Raw genomic sequence first — 23,142 nt, 5'->3', positions numbered from 1 at the left:
CGGCTGCCAAGTGAAGGGGCAGGAAGAGACACGTGCTGACCAGTTTTAGCCCACCACCACCTCTTATCGCTGTTTTTCCGAACCTCTCCCATCTTCCAGAGGAAAGAGGTCACTGCTCACGATGAAGCAGCCTCAGGGAATCACTGCTGAGGACTCCTGGTCTATCAGAAGTCCCCCATTCAAACAACATCCCTCATTTTAACTGTGTGACAGAGTCAACCCATTTGGTGGAGGACAGCGATCACACCTGTCATCAAGGACAACACAAATTTATCGGTGCACTGCTAAAAAACAAGCCATGCTTACCATATTGACTTACATAGTACTTAAATGGCAAGTATGATCCTGACGCAGCACGCCGTGGTGTGGGGCTGTAGAGGAGAGCCTGCAGCAAGGGGACGACTGGGTGGAAGCGGTGCGAAGCTGGGAGGAGCATTCTCCACCAAGGAGGGAATCCTGCCAGATCGAGCACCGCCATCCCACTGGTGGCAGTGGGGTTTGACACTGGGGGAAAAACTGGGGGAGCTGTGTTTGCTGACAAACGTCCCTTTCAAGCCCTGGGGAAGCGGTCAAGACAAAAATAACTGGGCAAGAAAATATTTTATTGAGAAACCTAAGTTACAAACAGCATTGAAAACAAACACACAAGTTTCCGCTGAACTGTCATGGGGATTAGGAAGCATTTTTTTTCCCCGCTATCACCTCCATCAGAGTTGGACACAGTACCAATTAACCTTTTATTTCATTTGTACTTTCTAGTGCTCTCAGGCTGAATTCTTCCTCTTTGCCTCTGTGCCTTCCTGTGAATACCTCCCTCCACACTTTCATGCACAGGACAAAATAAAAACCAGCAGAGCAGGAAACTCCAAATAGAGTGGAAACAATTTAAGCCTACACAGGGGTTTCTATTAAAACCCTGGCTTAATAATTTAGTAGCTTGGCGCTAGGTCTGTAAATCGGAGTGTGTAAAAAGCAGACCACCACCAGGTCTGCACAGGATGGAAGTAAATTCAATCCAGCACCTAAAAACGTCCTACCTAATGAGAGACAGTGGCGTGCAGTGGCAGCCAGTCGGAAACCTGCCAAAATCCAGTACGCCTCATTAAACTGAGTGGTGCAGGGACCCAGGCAGAAACCTCCCCTGGTGTTGAAGCTCTCCACGGGCAGGTTCTCCACGTGGTTTCAGAGCGCTGTGGAAGAGACAAAGCTCGCATCTACCAAGCTCTGAAACAAAAAACCAAAGGCCCTTGTGCCTCTACATTCTAATAATTTCCATCTGTTGACTTCTGTGCTTCTTGTGTAAATACCAGTGATGTCCACTTACTGGAGGGGAACATGAGGAGAAGCTGAAGCTGACCTGCAAAAGGAAGAAGAAATGTGGAGTGGCCTTCCAAGCTCTTTGCTACTTTTGGACACATTCACAATGGCTATAAAAAAAAGCTGCCTCACAAAAAAGAGAAAGGGTGGAAGTGAGTGTTTCCTATGGTTTCCCTACACCTAACATTCATGTTTGCCTGCTGCGGGAGGCCATGGCAGCCGTGTAGCCAGCGATACGACAAGGAGGACTGAAGTTGAGTAATTGTAAGGAAAGGCCAATTTTTACTCAGACTCAACTTGGTCTTTTTAACCAGGAAAAAAAAAAAAAGCTATGCATTAACTCCTGTATATAAATGCCAATGCCTCTTTGCAGCTTTCCTTGAAGTGAGCCTAAATACACACTCACATCCTTCCGGCCTCCTCCCCCTCCAAGCGAGCTCCTCTAGTGCCAGACCTTGTGTTTTTACCTCTCCTGACACGCAGTCCTGTGCCTCCAGCGCTCAGATGGGGCCTTCAGTTGCAGGACTCAGAGGGTCGGCCCTATTTACCCACCACAGAGACTAGAACTGCCCTTTGGGAATCTGCAATGAACAAGGAATGCACGTAAGAATCCACTTAATTCCCATCTATTTAATTCCATACAGTAGCAATAAAAAGCATCTGGAGAAGGGGAGCTTAGGCAAAGAGTCTGCTCCCTTGCCTATAAGCCACGGCAGTCCATGCTTTTCAAGACACCCTCGAGGGTCAGATGAGTGAATTTGCCTTCTCTGAGCAGCTCCCATCAACTCCCACCTCCCATACATGAGGCCCTGCCACAGCCTCTTCTGAATAACACTCAGGTGTTAGCCTTCTTGCCCATCCCTGGCTGAGAAGCTCTCTGGGAAGCTCAGCAAGACGCCTCAGAGCTAGCAGCTCTTCCACTGCCCTACAACCATCTGCAAGCGTTTATTTGAGCCATTGTTTCTGCTCTGCTTGCTTCGAGCTTCCTACTACGCAGGCCACCACAGTTGCGGGCAACTCCCCCATCAGCAGGTCACCGCCCTGTACCCATAAGCCATGACAGATGTGGAGCTGTGCTGGCACCAGCCCCTCGATGGCTTCACCATCACCAATTTCTCCTTCAAACATCACCACCGAGTAAGCAACCATCGTCCCCAACTTACAGGTACAGAAGCATTTAGAAAGTCAAAAGACTGGAGCTGAAGCCTGTTAAGAAGCAACTGAACAAAAGCAGAGGGCAGAGCCCAGCACACGAGGTCCTGGTCCTAATTCTCATCAAAGCAAGACATTTCCTCAAGACCCAGCCTGGTCTTGAGGAAAAAAGACACATTCTCAGTGAAAGGGTGAGAGCTCCCAATCCACATTTTATTTCTTTCCAAAAATAATTCCTCACGTTAAAGCTGCAAACCAGAGGCTGGACATGCCCAGAGTAGAAGACAGGATTTTTTCCCCTTCCTACATTGAAAAGGATGGAAGAATTTTTTCAGTTTTTCTTTTAGGAGTATAGTATCATAAAAACGGACCTTCCAGCATGACGTACTTTTTTTGTGCAGCCAGCGACATTCAGAATTTTGAGTCTGTTTCTATTTCAAAGCTCATGACTCCTCCGTGGATCAGTAGCAGCAAGACACTAATTTATGCCTCAGCCTCACATTTTAAACATGAAATGACATCTACTGGGCTTTTCTTCAAATGAAAACAGATTCATAATTACTTCCAACAGCAGCGCAAGATGGATATTCCCCCACTTAAAAGGGCCCCAGCACAGCCCCTCCTGCTACACCATTCACATTGTCAACCAGTAAGGGCTCACAGACTCTCCTCTGCGTTACACAGGCCCATTTGTAACACCATACTGATGAAACACAAAAACAATTGAGGGTACTTTCAGACATCTTGCACACCACAAATTCTTGCATTCATTTTAGAATTCTTCTTGGCCCACACTACCAAGCAGAATAAAGACATTAATTTAGCCCACAAAAAGACTGAGGTCAGCACGGGATGCTGCCCAATTCTTTTCAAGAGACCACGCTGAAAACAAACCAGCGCCCTATATATACACCTCTTACCTGGCATGGTTTTATAGCACCTCTGTCATGAGCATGTAAGCATCCTGAGCTCTTGGAAACAGAGGTCACATCTTGTTAGTTCAATAACTGATACTGAAAATTGCAGCTAGATACATTCTCCCTGGTTGCAGAACATGCAAACGCAATCAGAAGTTCATTAAACTTGGAATCAAATTTCTAGAGAGGCACTGCAGACATTTGTAACAGAACAAATACATGTCCTAAAAGGATGCTCTGTCATTCCCAGCTTCTCCACTCCCTCCTTAAAATGCTCATAAGGCAAGAAGATGTTTTGCTTCCCCTCACTCAACAACAGCCTTCAAGAGCCCAGGTAGACATCCATTTGTCCTCTGTCCCTCTGCCCTGATGATCTGCTGTTAGCTCCCATCCCCCATGGCTGCCACTCAAAAAAACCTCAGCAATTAAGGTGCAATCATTCCAGAAAGTTCACTTGCTGGCACGGTGCTCCGAGCGCAAGTGGCCTTTCCCTTCACATTGTCAGGTGCCTGGCTGGGGTTAAATGAACTCCTTCCTGCAGCTGCACAAAAACCACATCAGAAAGTGACAGGCGGGAACATGACTGCATGGAATATTAGTCACGATGTGCTGGTGTGAAAATACTTTTCAATCAATGCACTTAAAACTGAAGACAGCTCCTCCTTCTGTACTGCTTGAAAACAAATGTGCTCAATGAATGGCTTTTTTTTTTTATTTCCTCTTCCCCTCTTCTCTTTGATAATGTCACGCAAAGTTAGCACAATAGATCATGATGACTTCCTGATGATGGGAACATCCTCTATTTTTCCCACTTATCCCACACACTGGTAAGTGATAAACTTACTGGGTAGCATCTTTGCCAGGGTAAAAAAAACAGAGACACCCAGCCAAAGATCCCACGTCCTCCAGCATCAGCCATGAGTACAGCTCTCGTGAGTACCCTTCCTCTGCGCCACTGCCAGGTAAACAATTATAATTCGTGTTTAAGTTTTGCTTATCGCATCCAAAACCTAATAGTGTGCAAAAATGTTCCTTTTGCTCCCTCTGTAATTTGTCATTGCTGGAAACAATTACCAAGGGTTATTCTGTCTAAGCATTGCACAGATCACAGTCAAGTTAGAGAATGAAGAGTAACCATTTTAACTGGCTCTAACATTGAGTTTTAGTAATATTAACAGGTACATCAGGGCCCTTTACTTACTTCGAAAGTTCTACAGCTAAATCCATTCCTGGTCCCTTAGAGCCACAGTAGATACATGATAGCATTAAGATAGGCTGCTGCTCCTGAAACATCAAGATTTAACTATTTTGGGAGACCTTGGGTTGCACAAAAGAATTCAGAATTCAAAAGAATCGGAAGGCTCATTCCTGAAATTAGCTTTTCCACCTTCCTGCATATTGCGTTACTGGACAGGATATGTTTGTCGCTACCTTGCAGTCTGACCTCCGCAGCCCATGTCTCCCTCAGCTCCGACTCAAGCCTTCCCTGCCTGAGAGCTACCAGCATCCCTCTGTCAGCTGGCAGTCCCCCAAGCTTAAGTTATGACTGCTATCACTAACTGTTGCTTAAAAAAAAAAAAAAAAAAAGTCCTAAAGCTACAATTAAAACAATACCTACCTCTCGCCCAGCACTAGTGAACAAGCAGACTTCCAAGCACTTGAAAAAGCAGGGCCCCCCTTCACAGAGGTGGGAGACTACTGAGAGCAAAGCCCGACGACCAGCAGCCATCTGGAATCTGGGGCTGTAGATGCTATAGCCAGCTCTCCAGCTTGGATACATCTCATATCGCAATCCTGTTCTACTGGACTTTCTTTACTTACATTTCCCTCGATACCACAGCTACTTATCATCCTTCTCTCTCAAAACAGCTAAACCATAACATAAGCAAGTTAAACTCAGGGCACGGTTTCACATTACACAAAATCCAATGCAACCTCAGGCTGCAAAGCAGCCATCCCACCCCTCATCTTCAAATTAGCTGTATGATCATGGGATCTGTTCTGCACATAAGTCGGGGAAGGAGGAGAACAAACCAAGCTTGGTCTTCCCATGCTCTCTTTTCTTCAGTGCTTTGGTCTTCTGTCCCGTCAGCTTGCTGGCCTGACCCGCGAGCCTGACAGTCACAGAAGCGGCAGGACCACCACATAAAGAGAAGCACCATCTCTCCCACTGCACGTGTCCCTGGATCCTAACTCAGCGTTTCCTGTGGCTGTGTCAGACTTTTAAATACACAACAAGATTCTTGTGGGGGGAAAAAAGTATCTGATTTTATCTGTTAAGTTTTAACGTTGCCAAGAAAAGGTTATAGTAATTTCTAGCTCATTGACTTCAACTAGGAAGAACACTATTTTTAGAGCTTTCAATTGCTGCTTTAACAGAACAATCTACATCCATCTAAAAAGTCATCTCTCAAATTTATCAAGACTAAAAAAATGTTGTTACATTCAAAGCATTAGAAATGCTTCCATACCTCTCCTAAATGACAAAGTTTAAGAAAAATAAATAACAAAAAAACACCCAGACGATACATAAGACAAATGAACCTGTGTGTACAGCATCCTCACAAAACCTCTCTTTCGTGGAGTACAAATCCACAGACACGAATCAGAAACTCCTAGCCTGTCTTTAATTAGCTGTTCCTAGAGAAAGAAAAATCTGTATCTGTTACAGAGTGATCTGTTGCTTAAATGATAACTTCCACAACTCCATTTCAGACTACCTAACAGTTCTGCTACAAAACAAGGTGTTCAGTTCCCTCATTTCCCGATTTTACACTGCTGCCGTATTACTCATTCAGAACACTCCTATATCCATCCAGAGCTTGAATATTACAGGACAACAGCACTTGCAAATGTTATTTACCCTTAGGGTTTTATTTTATCATAAATTTCAGTTTCTGTACTTTTAACATGTCAGAATGCCTAGCTTTAAGCAAGTTGGTTTTCCTATCAAGAATAAGCTTTGATCTGAAAAGAGACAACCATTATCATTAATGAAATGTTTCTCAGAAAACACCACCATTCTCATTGCAGAGTGAAAAGGTGCTATCTAAAATAGTCAGCATCATTACATTTGCAGGCCATCTGATCTAATGATATTATTCTCAGCTTCACACTCGGGACCTGATAGCTGTAGGTTGTCTTTTCCATATGTCCTGCAGAAGGTCTTTCAAAATTTTTCAAAAGGGGATGCTAACCTTTGCCATATTTAGTGAGGGCTAGACACGCTAGAAGAAAGCGTTTTCTAGAGGAGAACACTACTTAAGAAGAAAAAGCGCTTAAATCTGTTCTCAGAGAATGCAAAGGAGCTGAGGTTTAAGCTTTTCCTATAGTTTGTGAAGTGGGAGAAGGATTATCTAGGAGTCCCTCTTTTTTTTTTTTGGCTGGGGAACTGCAGACCAAGATGGGTTCAAGCACCGTGCCACACTTACACAGCCAATCCAACACATCTGGTTGCATCAGACCTACCTCCCATGTGCGGTGCAGATGGCCTCTATACACACGAGAAGGTTGAAGCGCAAGATGTGCAGGGGCACAAGCCCAGCAGTCAGAAATCAGGGATTTCTGGACATCTGAGAGCCCAGATGAAGTTTTTGCTCTTTCCCCGACAACCAGATTTCTCATATGAAATGCCCAAATCAACTACTTCTCACCAGGGAAACTAAAACATACGTCAGCTCTAACAATGTTAGCCATTGACAATCTGAACAAAATTTGAAAGATCTTTTCAAAGCTCTATATCAGCTCTTTCATGTTCAAACAGAATATGAAATGAGCCAAGTACATCCCAGTGACGATGAGAAGGGGAGGATCTACACCTTGTTTCCCAGAAGGGCTACTTTCAAGACTGACTCCACCATACTTCCACAGGGCCCAAGCTCAAATGTCCCAGCACTTTTCTGGAGGTCACAACATCTGATAGTAAGTCTTTGGCTTCAGGAAAGCCTCAAGGAAATCTTGAGCACTGTAAATCATTTCCATAGCAAGCTCTTCTGAGGCTACAGACTATTGTTCAAAATATAACAAGAGTACATACCACCACCAATGATTCAGATGAACGTTCAGTGAGTAGTGGTAACTCTAAACCACTCTGAGCATCCGTTTTTATTGTATTGAGTCACAGTAGCCTTAAGTTTCACAGAAGGCTGAGTATTTCTCTCTCCTTGTTTATGTTTACCAATGGATCTCTAGAACAATTTGATCAGAACGAGAAGGCATTTGAAAGTTTACACTGCGACTCGGCAGGAGAACTTATAATTGAAAAATAAGTAGTTGATCTTCAGTTTCAATGTAGCTTAGGTCAGGCAAAAGCAAGAATTAAATTCCATGGACTGGATTACGCAAAAGGAAAGGCTATGACCTTAAAAACCCTTGCAAATTCCTTGCCATATATTCCCGTTCTGTTGATTTGTTTTACAGTAACTACCTGAGCATCTTTTTCAGCTGAAATTAATCTGATATGGGGTTTTATCTTTTAGATAATTCACCCGTCTCAGCAATTGCTCTTCAAATACATCACTTTCTCTTCATACACTCACAGTTCATACACTTGATTACAGGGTATTCTACTATAATATAATTCAGCATTTTATACAGGCTTCCAGAGGTAGATGACACATCCAGTCAGGAACAACACCCACACAAATTAATTACTAGTAAATGATATGTTTCATACCTCTAGAGCCGTGTTGAAATAATGGCTAATAATGTAGAAACATTCATGCCCCAATGGCACAGAAAAATTAAGGAAACCCTACCCTTCATAAAAAGCAAGATGGACAGATTACTTGCACTAAGGCTTTGTAATACTTTCAACATGAAGTCATCTCTGCAGATCACATCTGATTGTTATCAGAATGCTAATTATAGGGCTGCTAACACAAGGTCAACCCCGCTCCCCCAGCCTACCAGCTAGCATCTTTAAATCATCAGTGCAACTCCAAATATTTGCAAATAATACTGGCTAACCTACCTAAAATGAGAGTCAAACTGCTGAACAGCTTTTAGCTAACATTCCTGAAACCATTCCTCCCCCTCAGCCTCCCCTCAATTCTCACTTAGGGATAGAGTTTACACCTTGAAAATTTCAATTCAACATTGAAACAGGAGGTAATTGTTAAGAATGAAAGCCTGTAAAGTGACTTTTCCTGTATCAATGCAATCCAGCAGAGAGGGAGAAGACCATTTTCAACCTACATTAACCCTAGACTTATTTAGAAGGAGAAATCGTATCATTTTCGGTGTTCATTTGACTAAGCCAAACAGGTAAAGCTTTTCCAGTTTTCTCCCAGAGGTTCTCCACTCCCCAGGCATCCTTATAGCCCTTCTGTTGTACTATGAACTCGCCTTCCTTGAACATAGGGAGAGCTGCGCACGGTGTGTCAGACTAGATCACCTCACAGCCTTGTGCAATACAATTAATCTGTTCCTATTTCTCGTGGGAATACCTTGCGTGATACGGCCCAGGCTGATACTTTCTTTGTATCTCACATCTGCTTCGTGCCCAAATTCAATATCAAGTTCGCTAACTCCGGAATGGACTTCAATTCTTCTTATTCCTATTTGAAGATCTACAATGTTTTGGGGTGGGGTGGGTGTTTTGTTGTTTGGGGTTTTTTTCCACCTGAGGAAACAAGGCTAGAATAAGAAACCTAATTTCCTAGGTTTAACAGGCTGTGACAAGAAACTGAATTCTGTTCCTCCTGGTACGTGATAATCATAAACTCCATGCACTAATTCTGATGAAAGCATTAATATAAGGCTTAGCATACTAGACTTCCAATCTTCTGTGCCAGTCTCTTAAGCACCTAAGTTCTATAATAATACAAGCTTTTCTGACTGCTAGATGCTTGTTTAAGTTTAATTTTATACTCTTTCTTGGAAATTTGGTGGTGGAAAGGATTCCAGTTTAGATCTTTTCCCAAAAGGCCATAAGAAACCAAAGCACAAGAGAAGGTAACACGCTGGAACTGATTTCACACATATATTATAAGAGGGAGGGACTGGTCTTTTTTATGACACCAAATGAAGCAGTGCATGTTAACACAACAGATTTCAGGCTGTCACAAGTACAACCAATCTTTCCTCTTCCTTAGTAACTGCTAGATCACTTCATAAAGTTCACGTACAACACAGCACTGGCCATCTGCCTCAGGCATCCACAGCAAGAAGTTCATTCCATGTATTAAAGCAACAATTGTGAAGTTTTTTCAAAAGCAGTTTCCCATTTTGATGCTGGCTGGCTAAGGCATCATCCCACCACTCGAGAATTCAAGCTACTTGCACATCAGGCTGGAGAAAAACGAGAAGGATCAACTAGAGGACATGAAGGTAGTTTCTAGCTTAACAACCCTGCACATTTATTTGTGCATGATGGTGCCTGTTAAGATTCCAGTCTTTATAAATAACACTTCATCACAGAAGAGAGGAGAAACAAAGACCCTGAAAGATTGCCACAATCCTCATCAGTCTCATAATTCCAAGATGCCAAAGACTATATTTAAGGTACTGATTTCTTGACAGAACACTATGTTCCCTAGCTTTTCTAAAAAGCATGGCAGTGTGGCATTAAATCCCTTGAAAATACAAGTGGCATTTCAACCCAGGTTCTTCCCCATTTCAGACACATTACAGCCCAAGGAATACTCAGGTCTCCTTCCCAGGATTTGGGGCATTGCTAATTTAAGTCTGTGAATCAAAAGGCTCAATTTTGCTTGAATGTTAACATGATCTCATCTAGAAAGTCTTTATATGTTGTGTCAAAACTGAACACATCATGTTCACTATTGACAGGCTGCATTTAACAGGCTTGCTTTTGATCCTCTGAGCCCTTCATTTAGTGGGATGAAAAGTAACTAATGGTCTGATCCATATGAGCACATGGACCTTGAAGCGAAGGCCTTGAAGTCAAAGAAGCACTTTGGACTTGGTGAGACCATTCCTATTTTGCTGGCCTAATTCAATTTAGTTAGAAGGTGTGTCATTCTCAAGGCATGTCTGCTGAAAACAGGTTTCACAAACAGTTTTGGAAACTCGGCTCTGATACCACTTACAGGGAAACCATATCTAACAGGAATAGCAACAAACACCTCATTCAGCAGAGTACTAAAACAAAAAAAAAAAACCAAAGACCAAACAAAAAAACACCTCCACAAAGACTCCCCCATCATTTGGGTCCATTCTCTGAAGGGACAACTGTGACTGGAACACGGGATGAATCCCAGACACTCCAAATCTTTCTGCTCAGAGAGGGATGGAGCTAAAAAGAGTGACTGGTGCGTCGCCCAGTAGAAACTGTGTGCTTGCAGTAGGTACGCACCCCGAGTTTAATTAATGCCTTGGTTAGTGGGATCCTGCACTGCATCAACCCAGTCCCCAGCCAGGCAATGCCCTTCCGAAGTTTCTGGCCCAGCATTCATTCATTCCTGGTGATGGAACAGCTTCCCGCACTTAGACAGCTTTTTCCTTTATTACCACCTTCAACACACCTTGTCCTTTAATTTCCAGCAGGGAATGTCAAACCTTTCCAAGCTCTTCCTACCACTGCCAGCCCTCTCACCTCTAACGAGAGGGGTTCAAAGCCATGGGCCCTGCCCGTAACAAACCCATCCTTCCCTCAGGCTGGAACAAAACCATGTTGATGACCTCTGCAGGCAACATTCCCCAGCACATTTTGCTACTAGGTGACAGGTGTCTCTGACAAAACAAATGCTCAATGTCACAGAAACAACATAGCTGCAATAACGGTCAAAAAGCCACAAGGCATTCACGAAAAATAAACTGAAATTCCTAAATCCCCAAATTGCTGAGCATGTTTTACTTCATACATGTGGTGACATGAATGGCTGAATCACAATTTATGAGTTTTAAATGCATGGGATAAGCTAAAACGTGTTTGTACATAATGCTTGTATTTAAAGGGCTTTTCTTGTTGGGTCTGTCAAATGCACTAGACTTGTTGCTTATATAAAATAATGATTTTACTCCTATTGTAATTTTAAATGCATGAAATGTATTGGGAGACATGACGTGGCGTATGCGTGGCTTCAAAAATTATTTACTTGCCAAATAGTAAGGGATGTCTTTCTGGACATCTTAGCTATATACGAGAGAAGCCCATTACAATTACTTTTTGCAGCAAGTTGATAAAAGTAAAAAAAAAACAAAAACAAAAAAACACCCATATGCATTCTGGAGTATTTCTTCAAAATAATGAGCCATTCCCATAGAGGAATTTACAGGTATGAAACAAGCCATACACTGATTTCCTATATGGCAACCAATTAGTGATATTAATGCCTGCCTGGGCAAAAGTTGTTTAATTATTCCACCACCACATTTGCTAAAAATCTAAAAGTAATGTTTATTATTTGAAGAGTTGTTAATTTTTTCCTGTAGGCATGTATCAGCTTAGACTGAGAAATTTTAGTTTCATTTTGTATTGTAAAAAGTGTTCTGTTTTCACAATTATTGTCAGTCTGGGTTGCCTATGGCAATAAAAGCTACCGATACACTGCACTGATATTTGGGTTTAGGGCAAAGTGTAAGAGCCCTCCTAATAATCCACTTCATACATTTACAGAACAGTTAATCTAGGAACCACATTTGCCTTTAAGGGTACATAGGATACTTTGAGTAGAGCAACCCCTTTGCCAACATTGGAAGGCTAATAAGAAATGCTGAAGACCTTTTCTTTCAAACCTTCTTTGAAAGGAACTTAGCTGGCTTTCAGCTTCGCTTTTGCTTTCATAGAAAGAAGCTAGGCTTAAATTTTCAAACGAGACTAGTAATTTTTGCATACTCTGCTTCAGTTATTTTGAAGGATGTGATTTTTAAGAGCTTAGCATCTAATGCATGAAAAATAATCTTTTTTTAAGACATTGAAACTAGACAATTTTGGAGGCATACAAAATGATGGGCCCTTACTGAAAACGTAGCTCTGCTCCCCAGCCTTTACCTATCCTACTTGTTTCCCGTTCCCTGTTATTCACCGTCCCCTACCCAATGACTTTCCAAATTCTCTCCCTGCCACCCACAAGAGGCATCCTCCAGTGGTACAGACTTAATGTAAAGTAGCCCTCTTCCTGCTTCATTTGATTCTTTCCCCCCCAGTCATACCTAATATTTAGTGCTGGTCAACATTTGCTTTTAAATTAACCTTGGCAGAAACCTTCCATTTTACAGATAGCAAAACTGAGGCAGATGCTCCCGGCAAAGAGAGCACACTCAGCTCTCATAAACCCAACGGCAGCTGGAGCTGCTCAAAACTTTGCATTATTTATAATGCAGACTTACAGCACTGTCATGGCAGAGATGGATGGGGGATGCAGCAAGTTAAGACCTCCTGTCTACAGCTAGGACCCTAAACCCACCACAAAAACAAAGGCAGAACGCTGCAGTTGAGCTCTTTTGTTCTCATGCAGATATAAACTAAAGAGGGTTTTTTTAATACACAACACCCAAGAACAGGCAGACCAAGATTGTTTTATCCCTACTTAGCAAATCATGGTTTACCCCTCTGATTTTTAGCCTGAAGTGTCACATTCTCCATAAGGCATGTCAACTTTGTCCCTATTATTAAACACTCCATGACAAAAGCTCCAAGATGCACCTAAGACCAGTTTAACCTGTCACCTAGCTATAACTCCCTTTATTAACTTCACATTCTGTAACATGTTATCTACTGGGTTTTAAAAATGCCCCTTTTTCCTAGCTTACACATATAACAAGCTCATGTGGGTCCAACATACCATCAGCAGACAAACTAGATCCCGTTCCCAGACCTGTCTGAACAGAATGGCCCCAGAAGTCAATAATGTGGTGATTCATCCAATAAGCTAAAAATTTTCATCCTACAAAATACCAAAGAGTAGACAGATTACTCAGAAAATGCTGCACATGAGCTTTTTTTCTTGAAAACTGTCAAATTTTGTGAGATGCCATAACCCTGGATTAACATATACATAAATCCCAAATTGCTGTTCTGTTGTTTTTCAAACTGATAAGGAGAAAAAATTAAAAGGAATCCTAAATATTTCAGTGGTCCTGGAATTAATGCAGTATTGCAACAGATGGTGAATCAGCTGCCAAAAATTAATATGAAACTTAATATTTAATGCATAGTGGTTATTTTTCCCTAAAAAGATGCAAGCACATCCTTTTTTTTTGGCAGTGAAGACAAAGCCCATTGTGATAAAAATCAATCCCTTCCAAAACCAACAGTTTGGGTACAAGTAAGTGTAACTGCTGAAGAGGCGCTTGAGTCAACTACCTTAAATCACATCTTCAATTCTTTCCCCTTCCAGGAAACGATTGGGTAAATGGGTATTTCTTCTTGAGAGAGAACAGTCACAGCAACCTGGAAGTCACACAGGTTCTATGTTTAGGAGCAGATATGGATCCAGCCAATACGCTACAAAGAAATTCTGGCTGAACTGGGAAATGGGATGGAGAGCAAAGCTAGACTGCTTCGGTCCCCAAAATAAGGGAATGCACAGACGGCTCTCCTTAGATCTGCAGTAACTACTGTCATGCAATGGTTTTGTTTTCCTTAGCTTATTCTCTTTCCTATTAAGAACTATTTTAATTCAGATTGTGTGTCGATTTACAAACCACCACAGTCAACTTTGAGTTATCGAGGACCAATAAATTTACAACAGTACTTTTAAGTTTTGCCAGAAACCAGGAAACTTTTTTTCTGGCCACCCAGACAATGAGCAAAAGATATTTGCCCTGGGACATTTTGTCAAGGAAAGTTAAAAAAAAAAAAAACCTGGCTGCAGGCGGTATGACTGTAGCATACCATACAGTAGGACTATTACTACACTAAGTACAGTCAGTGACAGTCTGAAAAGCAAACATACCTCCTCAGACAGATGGCAGGCATTGGGGACTGAATCTCACCAACATTTTGTAGGAAAGTTAAAAGCATCAATCACTTGATAAGTCTGTTATCAGAAGAAAAACACTTCAATGCTTACAGTGTGAGAGGAAAAGGGAAATACTAACTACTAAAATGAGGATAAAAAGAATTTACTTCGAACTCATGCACACATTATGCTTTTCACAATACACTTCATTTTTACTCCTTACCAAGGTCAAAGCTTTGTGTACACAGCAAAACTAAATCATTGCTGACAAATGGGTGCAGCCAAACGTGATTTCCTTTGTCTACACTTGTAACGAGAGACATACCCTGCTCTAGTTCAGCTGTACCCCTCGTTGTCAGCAACTGTCAACAGTGGTTCGATTTAGTGCACCAAGGAGAGCCCAAACAATTTGGAAAGAATGATTTAAGCTGAGTGGGTCCCACCCGGCTCCTCCAGAACACACACGCAGAACAGCCAATGCAAGAAAAACATTTTAAAATTATTAGGAAAATGAACAGTAAAACCCCACCAGATCTGGCAGAAGGATTGCAAGCATCTGAAGTTACTTAAGTGTTTTGACCAAAAAAACCCCAACTGACTTGTAAGTTGCCCAAGTTAGAGTCACCCATTTCTCCTTCACTTTGTCAGAAAGGAGCCTGTGATAAAGTAAGTCAGTGACAATATCAGTATCACCATTGTATTTATTTTACATGGAAAAAAATTGTAAGCCTTATGAACTAGAAGACGACATCGCCACTGCTAATTTGAAAGACAGTCTGCCACTTGCCCTATAGAAGGCAAATCCAACTAGCGCAGATTGTGCTGGTAGAGTCTACCATGACTTTAAATCATGTCAATATTCCCTCTCACACTTTAACAGCCAAAAGAATTACAGTCTGCTTGGATTAATGCAGTATGCTGTCATTAGGCTGGCAATTAAATTCCATTTCTGAGATTGTGTGATCTGAGTCACCAACATCTGCAAATATCTTTACATCTTGTGTAATAGCTGGCCTCAGATCTTGATACACCGAAGTAAAAAGGCCTTTTTAATGGCTCCCATGTTATTTTGGACTTACAACTTCATGATGACAGCAGCTTCTCAAAACAGCCCATAAATCTAATTTATTATCCAGTTTGTCATGTGGGATTTTCTTAACTCTAAGCCAATATAGCAACAACAAATCAAGGTCATTGTTTATATTTCATGAATAAAAATTAACCACCTGTTCAAAAATTTTTCTTTTGACATTGAAAGGTATTTGGTCTTGCAGACTTTTGACGTATGCAGCCAGTTCTTCTACACTGAGAATATGTGAGAAAACACTCTCAAACAGCATCTCCTCTCATGCCAATTTGTCTTGACTTTAAAAAAAAAAAAATTTGTCAGCCATCCTACTGCTTCTAACATCAGTAGTTACACACATGAGAAAGACAATCCAAATGCAGGATGCTTGGTTCAGGAATTAATTTCCTCCCCAACAGTATCATTGAATATTTAAGCAGATTGGTGATTTTCAAATGATGGTTTAGTGGTAAAAACAACAACACAGGAAGATCTTTTTTAGCAGCCATACACATCAGAGAAGAGACAGTATGTTATGGGCTTTGAAAACAGTCTAGCTCTACAAATCCATTGAAGAAAGAAAGAAATACTACCTTCTGCAACCAAAGATGTTATGATAACCATTTCTTTCCTTAAATTAGAGCTTAACCATGATGCATAATAAAATGTTAAGCATACAGATCTAAATAAGGTATGTTACCTTTAAAAATTCCAGTCATCCTTTGTTTCTTCACAAGTTACTTGCAGTACTTAACATACCAGAGGAACACCCACCGTTTACAGCCAGGAATCACAGAGCATAACTAATAAACACATCACCTAACAGTAACCACAATCAAAGCCAGGAAATTTTGCTTGAAGTGCACATTCACAAAGTTTCTCTACAGGATTTACTTTGAAGTGGACTGCTGCAAGTGACCCAAAGCCACCTGCAGCAAGCACCTGCATTCATAGCACAAGATGGCCACGCCGTTGCCCCGAGCCCTACCCCACCAGAAGCAGGCACGCCGCCAGCAGTACCTCCTTGATCCGCTTCACAAGCGCGTTCTGATCAAAGGCAACTGCTTCTGCACACTGGTGAAGATGATCTTGGTACCGGAGACACAGCTGCAGCACCTGCTGGGGATCCAGCTTTTCCAGTTTGGTGTTGGTCGGAGAGGTCTGCCCACTGAGGAGTCCTACAAGGCAAGGGAAGGACCAGAGTCAATCTGACTGTTCATAGAACTGGTTCAACTGCAAGCCAAGAGGCAGCAGAACAAACCCAGAAGAAAAGCGTTATAAGGGGTAATTAAAAACTAATTCAGGATCTTAGACTACTGAATGGACTTTAGCAATGTTATAGTGCAGTGAAGTCTAAAAGTGAGAACGGCATGGATCGAAGATTTATGGACATTTAGGATTTATAGCAGTGCAAAGAACAGTTTGCCATACAGCTTAGCCCTCCCTGGCAGAACTTAAACATAATGCACATGAGCTTGGTTTTCAGAGATATGCTGCATAAAGTGAGTCGTAGAATCACAGAATGGTTTGCGTTGGAAGGGACCTTAAAGGTCATCTAATTCCAACCGCCCCGCCATAAGCAGGGACACCCTCCACTACACCAGGTTGCTCAAACCACCAACAATCCTGAACTCTGAAAAATTAACCCCCTTCCTCATTTATGTATACCAGAAGGGGAAGGAGTTGAGATCTGCATTCCTGTACCAGCATGGGACTCAAAACTATTTTCTGGTTTTGACAGTGTGATTCTAGTGAGCTCTAAAATCATTACAAATTCACATGTCCCCCAAAACAAAACTGAATAGAAAATGATCCACCTAAGTTAAATTATTAGGGATGACATGTCCGTGTTTTGCCTACCTTGCCTTTTTTAAAGCTTCAGAACCCTTTCATCTTTTAAGATTTTTCTTTGAATCTCAAAGACTAGCAATGTGCTTTTTTTTTTTTTTTTTTTTTTTAGAGAATTAAGATCCTTACCTACTTTTTCACAAAAAGCTCACCAAAAAAAGGTATTAGGCTTAAAATTGGGACACTGGTAATATCCAGAGGAGCAAAATTGTCCAGAGAAATTTCTTCTGACCATTGTTTGTTCCCTACATAGCGCAATTTGAGAACTTTGCTGAGCTCTAGCATACGTGTGCCATACTGACCGCTTTCCCTTAAAGCTGCTGGAAAAAATGATGCTACACTCTAAGGCCATCCTTTTTCTTGCCACTTCATTTACTTACTTCAATTTCATTTTTCTTCAGCATTAGCACAACTTTTTTCTTGTTGGGACACCATCTGTGACAAACAGCACATACACACAATCTGCCTTTCCCAAAACATCCATCAAGCTATGTAAACTGAATTCAGTGACTGCACACATGTGCCCTTTGGGGCTCTCAGTTTACAGACAGGAAAAGACATTAAAACAGCAAATGTAAGTAAGTATTGCACTAAGCAATTAAAAAGTAATAAATGCCAGTTATTTGGATTGGAAAAGTTCTTCTAAGAATGTACCTCAGTGGGAAATGGAAACTATTTTGCATGGCCCTCGTGCCTATTGGAAGCTACAAATGGTGACATCAAGTTAGTGCCAAAACACAAGAACAAGATAGAAACCAAGATGTAAGTCAGAAGTATGTTACAAATTTGAAAAAGTTAAACCTCTTTGAAAACATTTGCAGAGAGAAATGAAAACAAAACTAGGACAGCAACTTCATCAGATATGATTAAGTAGATTTACTTTTCATCAACACTCAGCATTTTATTCTTTTGGGATGCTCTCAATTACCCTTTGCACAAAACTTTTTCTTTCCTCATCTTAAGACCAAAAAAAAAAAAAGAGAATAATTTTGTTTTACTGACTTGTTGCCCACTACAATTGCGCTGCCTGAGTCAAGAGGTCAGGAGAGGAGAAGACACTTCACCATTTAGTCTCAAACCCTGTATTAGCAATAGTAAAATTCTTTTTTATGTTTTAGAAAGAATCATCTCAAACAAATTCTTAGGTCCAGCAATATCAATTATGAATCTTTCAGGACTACTTTCAGCTGAAGTGCAAAACTTTAACAGGACCAAACCCACTCAAGGAAATAAGACTTTTTTATATGTGCACATTATATGTTCTAGTGCTGCCTTAGTTTGTTAATTCTGATCTTCTATAAAATTATCTTGTCAGGATAAATGTTCCAATAATGTTGTCAACTTTTAAAATGTTCAATGTTCACATAGGGATGAAGAGTTCACCATACACCTGAGGCAGTTATCCTGTTTCTGCACCGATCAAATACATGATGCTATCAACCAACTAATTTTCTTTTATTACTAATCTCTCACCAACTTCAAGAGGAGGAAGAAAATTAGACTCTAAGGGATTTAATTAACATGAAGTGTGTATTTTGGCCAACTTACACTGTTTATAAGAATTTTGAAGTGGAATAGGCCAAGGACTGTAAAATGAGCCATAAAGGAACACGCTACTCAAACCTGTGTTATGTACTTACAACCTTGTACAAGTTACATAATGCTAAAAACAAAATTAATAAACTGTAAGGATCCTCTAATTCACTATCCAGAAAAACACAAGCTCAAGTGAAGGGAGACGTTAACTGTTCAGCTGGAATTCCTTCATAAGAAAGCAGAGCTGGAAATACAATCCAGTACAAATGTTTGGAGTAGCGATAAAAAACAAACAGCATATGCTGCTTAAAGACAGAGGATGGTAGTGATGCAGTAAGGAGAAGCCAAAGGAATTAGCTTCTCCCAAGACCTCTGGGCTCATGCTGACAATACCAGAGAACAATTTAGCTTACAGTTTCAACTTGCAAGAAAGGAAGGAGTAGGCAACAGCATGAAAAAGGCCATGCAGCCTTCTACCTGGCAGAAATTCACATTGCCAAAAAGTCGATCCACCGTTTTTCATGGTTCACGGTAACTACTTACCTATGCTATAAATAGTAATATTTTATTAACACTGACATCACCCTCTACTCCAGGTGAGACCCCACCTGGAGTACCGCATCCAGCTCTTGGGTCCCCAGCACAGGAAAGACATGGACCTGTTGGAGTAGGTCCAGAGGAGGGACACAAAAATGGTCAGAGGGCTGGAACACCTCTCCTATGAGGAAAGGCTGAGAGAGTTGGGATTGTTCAGCCTGGAGAAAAGAAGGGTCTGAGGAGACCTTATAGCAGCCTTCCAGTACCTAAAGGGGGCCTACAGGAAAGCTAGAAAGGGACTGTTTACAAGGGCATCTAGTGACAGGACAAGGGGTAACGGGTTTAAGCTGAAGGAGGGTCGATTTAGGTTACATATTAGGAAGAAATTCTTTACTGTGAGGGTGATGAGGCACTGGAACAGGTTGCCCAGAGAAGTTGTGGCTGCCCCCTCCCTGAAAGTGTTCAAGGCCAGGTTGGATGGAGCTTTGGGCAACGTGGTCTAGTGGAGGGTGTCCCTGCCCATGGCAGGGGGGTGGAACTAGATAGTCTTTAAGGTCCCTTCCAACCCAAAGCATTCAATGATTCTATGATTTTATTAATTCATTTCATTTTATTTTTTAGCCAGTCAGTAGTTTTATTCCAAAAGAGCAGATGGCAACAGTAAGTCATCTTAAAATGTCCTGGAAGAGAGACTGCAACCACTCAGATTTCAGAGACATTTTACCAGGGGAGCATGGGGGTTAGGAACCAAGAGATGCAGAGCTGGAAAGGATCCCCCCCTGTGCCACAGAACCCAGATCTCTTCCCTTCCTCCTCTCCCCAGCAGCAGGCAGTGAGCTCAAACAGGTTTAATGCAATACCTCTTCCATGAGCTCCACACTCAAGAGACAGCGGCACATTTCCCTATACCCATGAAAAACTTGAGACCCAAAGGAAAAACCCTGAACCAAAAGTGAGACACAGAAAATGGTAAGGAGTTAAAGACAGTGTTGCTGGTGTCCTTTGTTCCTATACTAACAGAAAGTTGAGGAGATATCTAAAAACCTCCAGCAATTCAGCACTGAGAAAGCTTCATTTTTACAGCAGAGAGATGGCCAACACTGCAAACTTCCAGGTATTATTAAACAACTCTCCTCTTGAAAAATCACTTCTTCCTTCTTAAAGTCTTGTCCCACGCTTTGAAGTCTCCACTGAACAGAGCCATCCCTCAGTGACGGGTCTACACGCAGTTTCTTGAGAGGATATGAGATCATATCTTTTGCAACAAAATATTTATTAGGTCAGTTTTACAACTGCCAAAAGGGGGAAAGACACAGAGGTGGTTGAGTGGTTCAGACTTGCTCTCAAAACAGCTAACTTGAACCTGTTCACCAGCATATCTCAGAGCAACTAACTGGTGAGCAGTTATCTCGTCACTAAAAGGTGTTCCTGTGATTTCATCTGTGTGATTATTACTCCTCGTCCCTCAAGAACATGGTTCTGCTCTTAAATGGGAAGCAAACAGTATCCAAAGTTTTAATTCCTTATTAAACTGAATACTTATTTTTCAAGCTGTTGGTTCTCTTCCAAAGAGGGAGGTACACCAGGAAGCATTTTCACACTGTTGGAAGCCTAGAGAAGTTCACTGTTTGGCACATGAGCGATGCAATATACCCCAGCACAATAAGGAAAGGCAGCATAGAGGATGTTGTTGCTTGGGGAAAACAAAAATGGGGAAATGGTAGAAGGACTACTGCAGAGCTTTAGTGCATGGACCAAAAACGCTTTGGCAACTGTCAAACATGCACAGTCTTGGCTAGCAAATTATACTGTAAAACAAGTAAGACGACAGATCACATTATGTGCCTGCCACGATGAAGATCAGTAAACAGCATGCCCTTGAAGGTGATAAACAGCAATTGGGACAAAGAGTCACATTTCAGCTTCTAAATGGTGCTTTGCTAAAAAACAACCAAATACACCAAGCATGTCATGCATAGAGAAATATCATATATCACTACAAGGCTAGCTGACCCACAGACTTCACAAATCTGTTATTGTTTCCATACTCCTTGGCAAAGCAGAGGCATGTTAAAATCATTTTCCTCCTACTTAGTCATCTCCTTGTTGGTTCCAGGTCAACATACACTTCCAACAAATCACATCCTACTGAGCAGAAGAAAGCTGTTAGTTTAAAAGCAATTTTATGACTAGAAGTGAAGTTCTTGAAAAAATGCTTTACATGCTATATTGATTCTACATACATATAGAACATAGCTAACCACAGTTATGTTCTGCTGCTTTAACGGACAATCCTAACAACTTGAGCGCTTTCCAACCTGAAAAGTATTCATATTTCTTTTTGACTTCTGTATTTCCACTTGTCAATCCCCTTTTCAACCAGTAACAGCAGACATTACAAAAATAAAACCAATAGGTCCACAGTTGTTAATTTATTATTACAGACAGCAAAGCACATGATGCTGTGGTCTTGTTACTAATTTTAAGGCCAGAAAGGGTTGCTGTCATCAGCTAACCAATCTTTCTGTGGAATATAAGAAAGGACTTTAAAAGTAACTCCTTATTTAATCAGGCCAGAAGTCTACCTTGCCCAGAACACTGCTTCAAACATTTGACAAAAGCGGACATTTAGAAAACAACATCTTTATCAGTTCTTCTTCCTCTTCCACAACCTCCCTACCTCCGAAAGTCATTAATAAAATTTCAGGCACAAAATACTGCACCCAGTGAAGCTACGATACTTGAATTTCACTAATCCTTTTTGGAAAGTATGTATTTATCTCCACAATATCCTGTGGCAATAAGAAAGATGCTTATTTATGCACAGCATGAAGAAAACTCTTTTCACTTGCTTTACACTTGCTACTCTGCAGCTGTTGTGCCGTGACATAACAGAAATCTATAGAGCAAGGTGTACTTTCTCCCATTGTCTTTCCAAGCTCAAGAATCCCACTGATCAGTCTCTTCTCCCACAGAAGACTTGATTTCTCTGATTACCTCTGTAACACCTTCAAGTACCTCTAACCTGAGGCCTGACTTCCCTCTTTAAAAGTCATGTCAATTCTTCTACAACGTATCATGGTTACATCTCTAACATTCCGGTTGCTTCTGTAATTGCTACCCCTTTGCTGGACCCACTAATCAGCAAAATCCTTTTTAAGAGCATGCATTGCAGTGTATTGCACATGTCATCGCTTCTTCTCCCAAGAGTAAGGCTAAATGAAGCAACAGATTACACACCATGATTAGCAATAGCTTGTCAACTTTACAGAGGCATTTCCGGTTCTGGTACCTGTTTCTGGACGTTTATTACTGTGTACATTACCATTTTTTCTAAAACCTCTTCTGTGAGCACTTCTGATTCATCCTTATAGGGAAGGATGTACTTCTTTTGTAGCAAATGCTGATTAAACTAATTGATTTTGCTTTTCTGAAATTCTTCTCTGAAGACAATCCCACAGACTCTTCATCAAGCTTCTGGACAATCTAAAAAGCTTTTATTAAGTATATGCTAGTAGAACACTCTTAATTTCTGCTGTGGTCTCCTGATGATTTCCTATTTAACCTGCCAGTTTGTGATCTTTTGCTCTCCTAACGCAGGTTTATTTTTACCTTTTGTTATGTGGATATCTTTTTGCCTACAGCTCCCTTTGCACTGCTTTAACTATGCAGTTTTTCCTTCTCCCACCCTTCAAAATCACCTGTGCTGCCTGCAACTTACCTTCGTTCAGCTGTTCCCAACTTCTCCTCTTACTACCCTCATTTTTTTATGAAACTCCTCTTCATAAATTTAATCCAAGACAGTAAAACTTTTTCAGCTCTTCTATTCCTCCTTGAATTTGAGTATACTATGGTTACTATTAATATAATAGCATTGAGTCATTTCATTTACCCTCATTAA

General features: G+C 41.2%; 1 protein-coding gene across 1 annotated transcript in view; it reads right to left on the bottom strand.

Moving 5' to 3' along the window:
- The window catches only part of BORCS5 (BLOC-1 related complex subunit 5), a 74,085-nt gene that overhangs the window by 4,504 nt on the left and 46,439 nt on the right, over window positions 1–23,142 (bottom strand). Inside the window, exon 3 of the mRNA XM_054822817.1 lies at window positions 16,341–16,498. Coding sequence (XP_054678792.1) covers window positions 16,341–16,498 — 158 coding nt within the window. The remainder of the gene's footprint in view (window positions 1–16,340; window positions 16,499–23,142) is intronic.

The sequence above is a fragment of the Grus americana genome, chromosome 1 (assembly GCF_028858705.1).
Source record: "Grus americana isolate bGruAme1 chromosome 1, bGruAme1.mat, whole genome shotgun sequence".
Taxonomy (NCBI): Eukaryota; Metazoa; Chordata; class Aves; order Gruiformes; family Gruidae; genus Grus; species Grus americana.
This window is presented reverse-complemented; position numbering and strand designations above follow the sequence as displayed.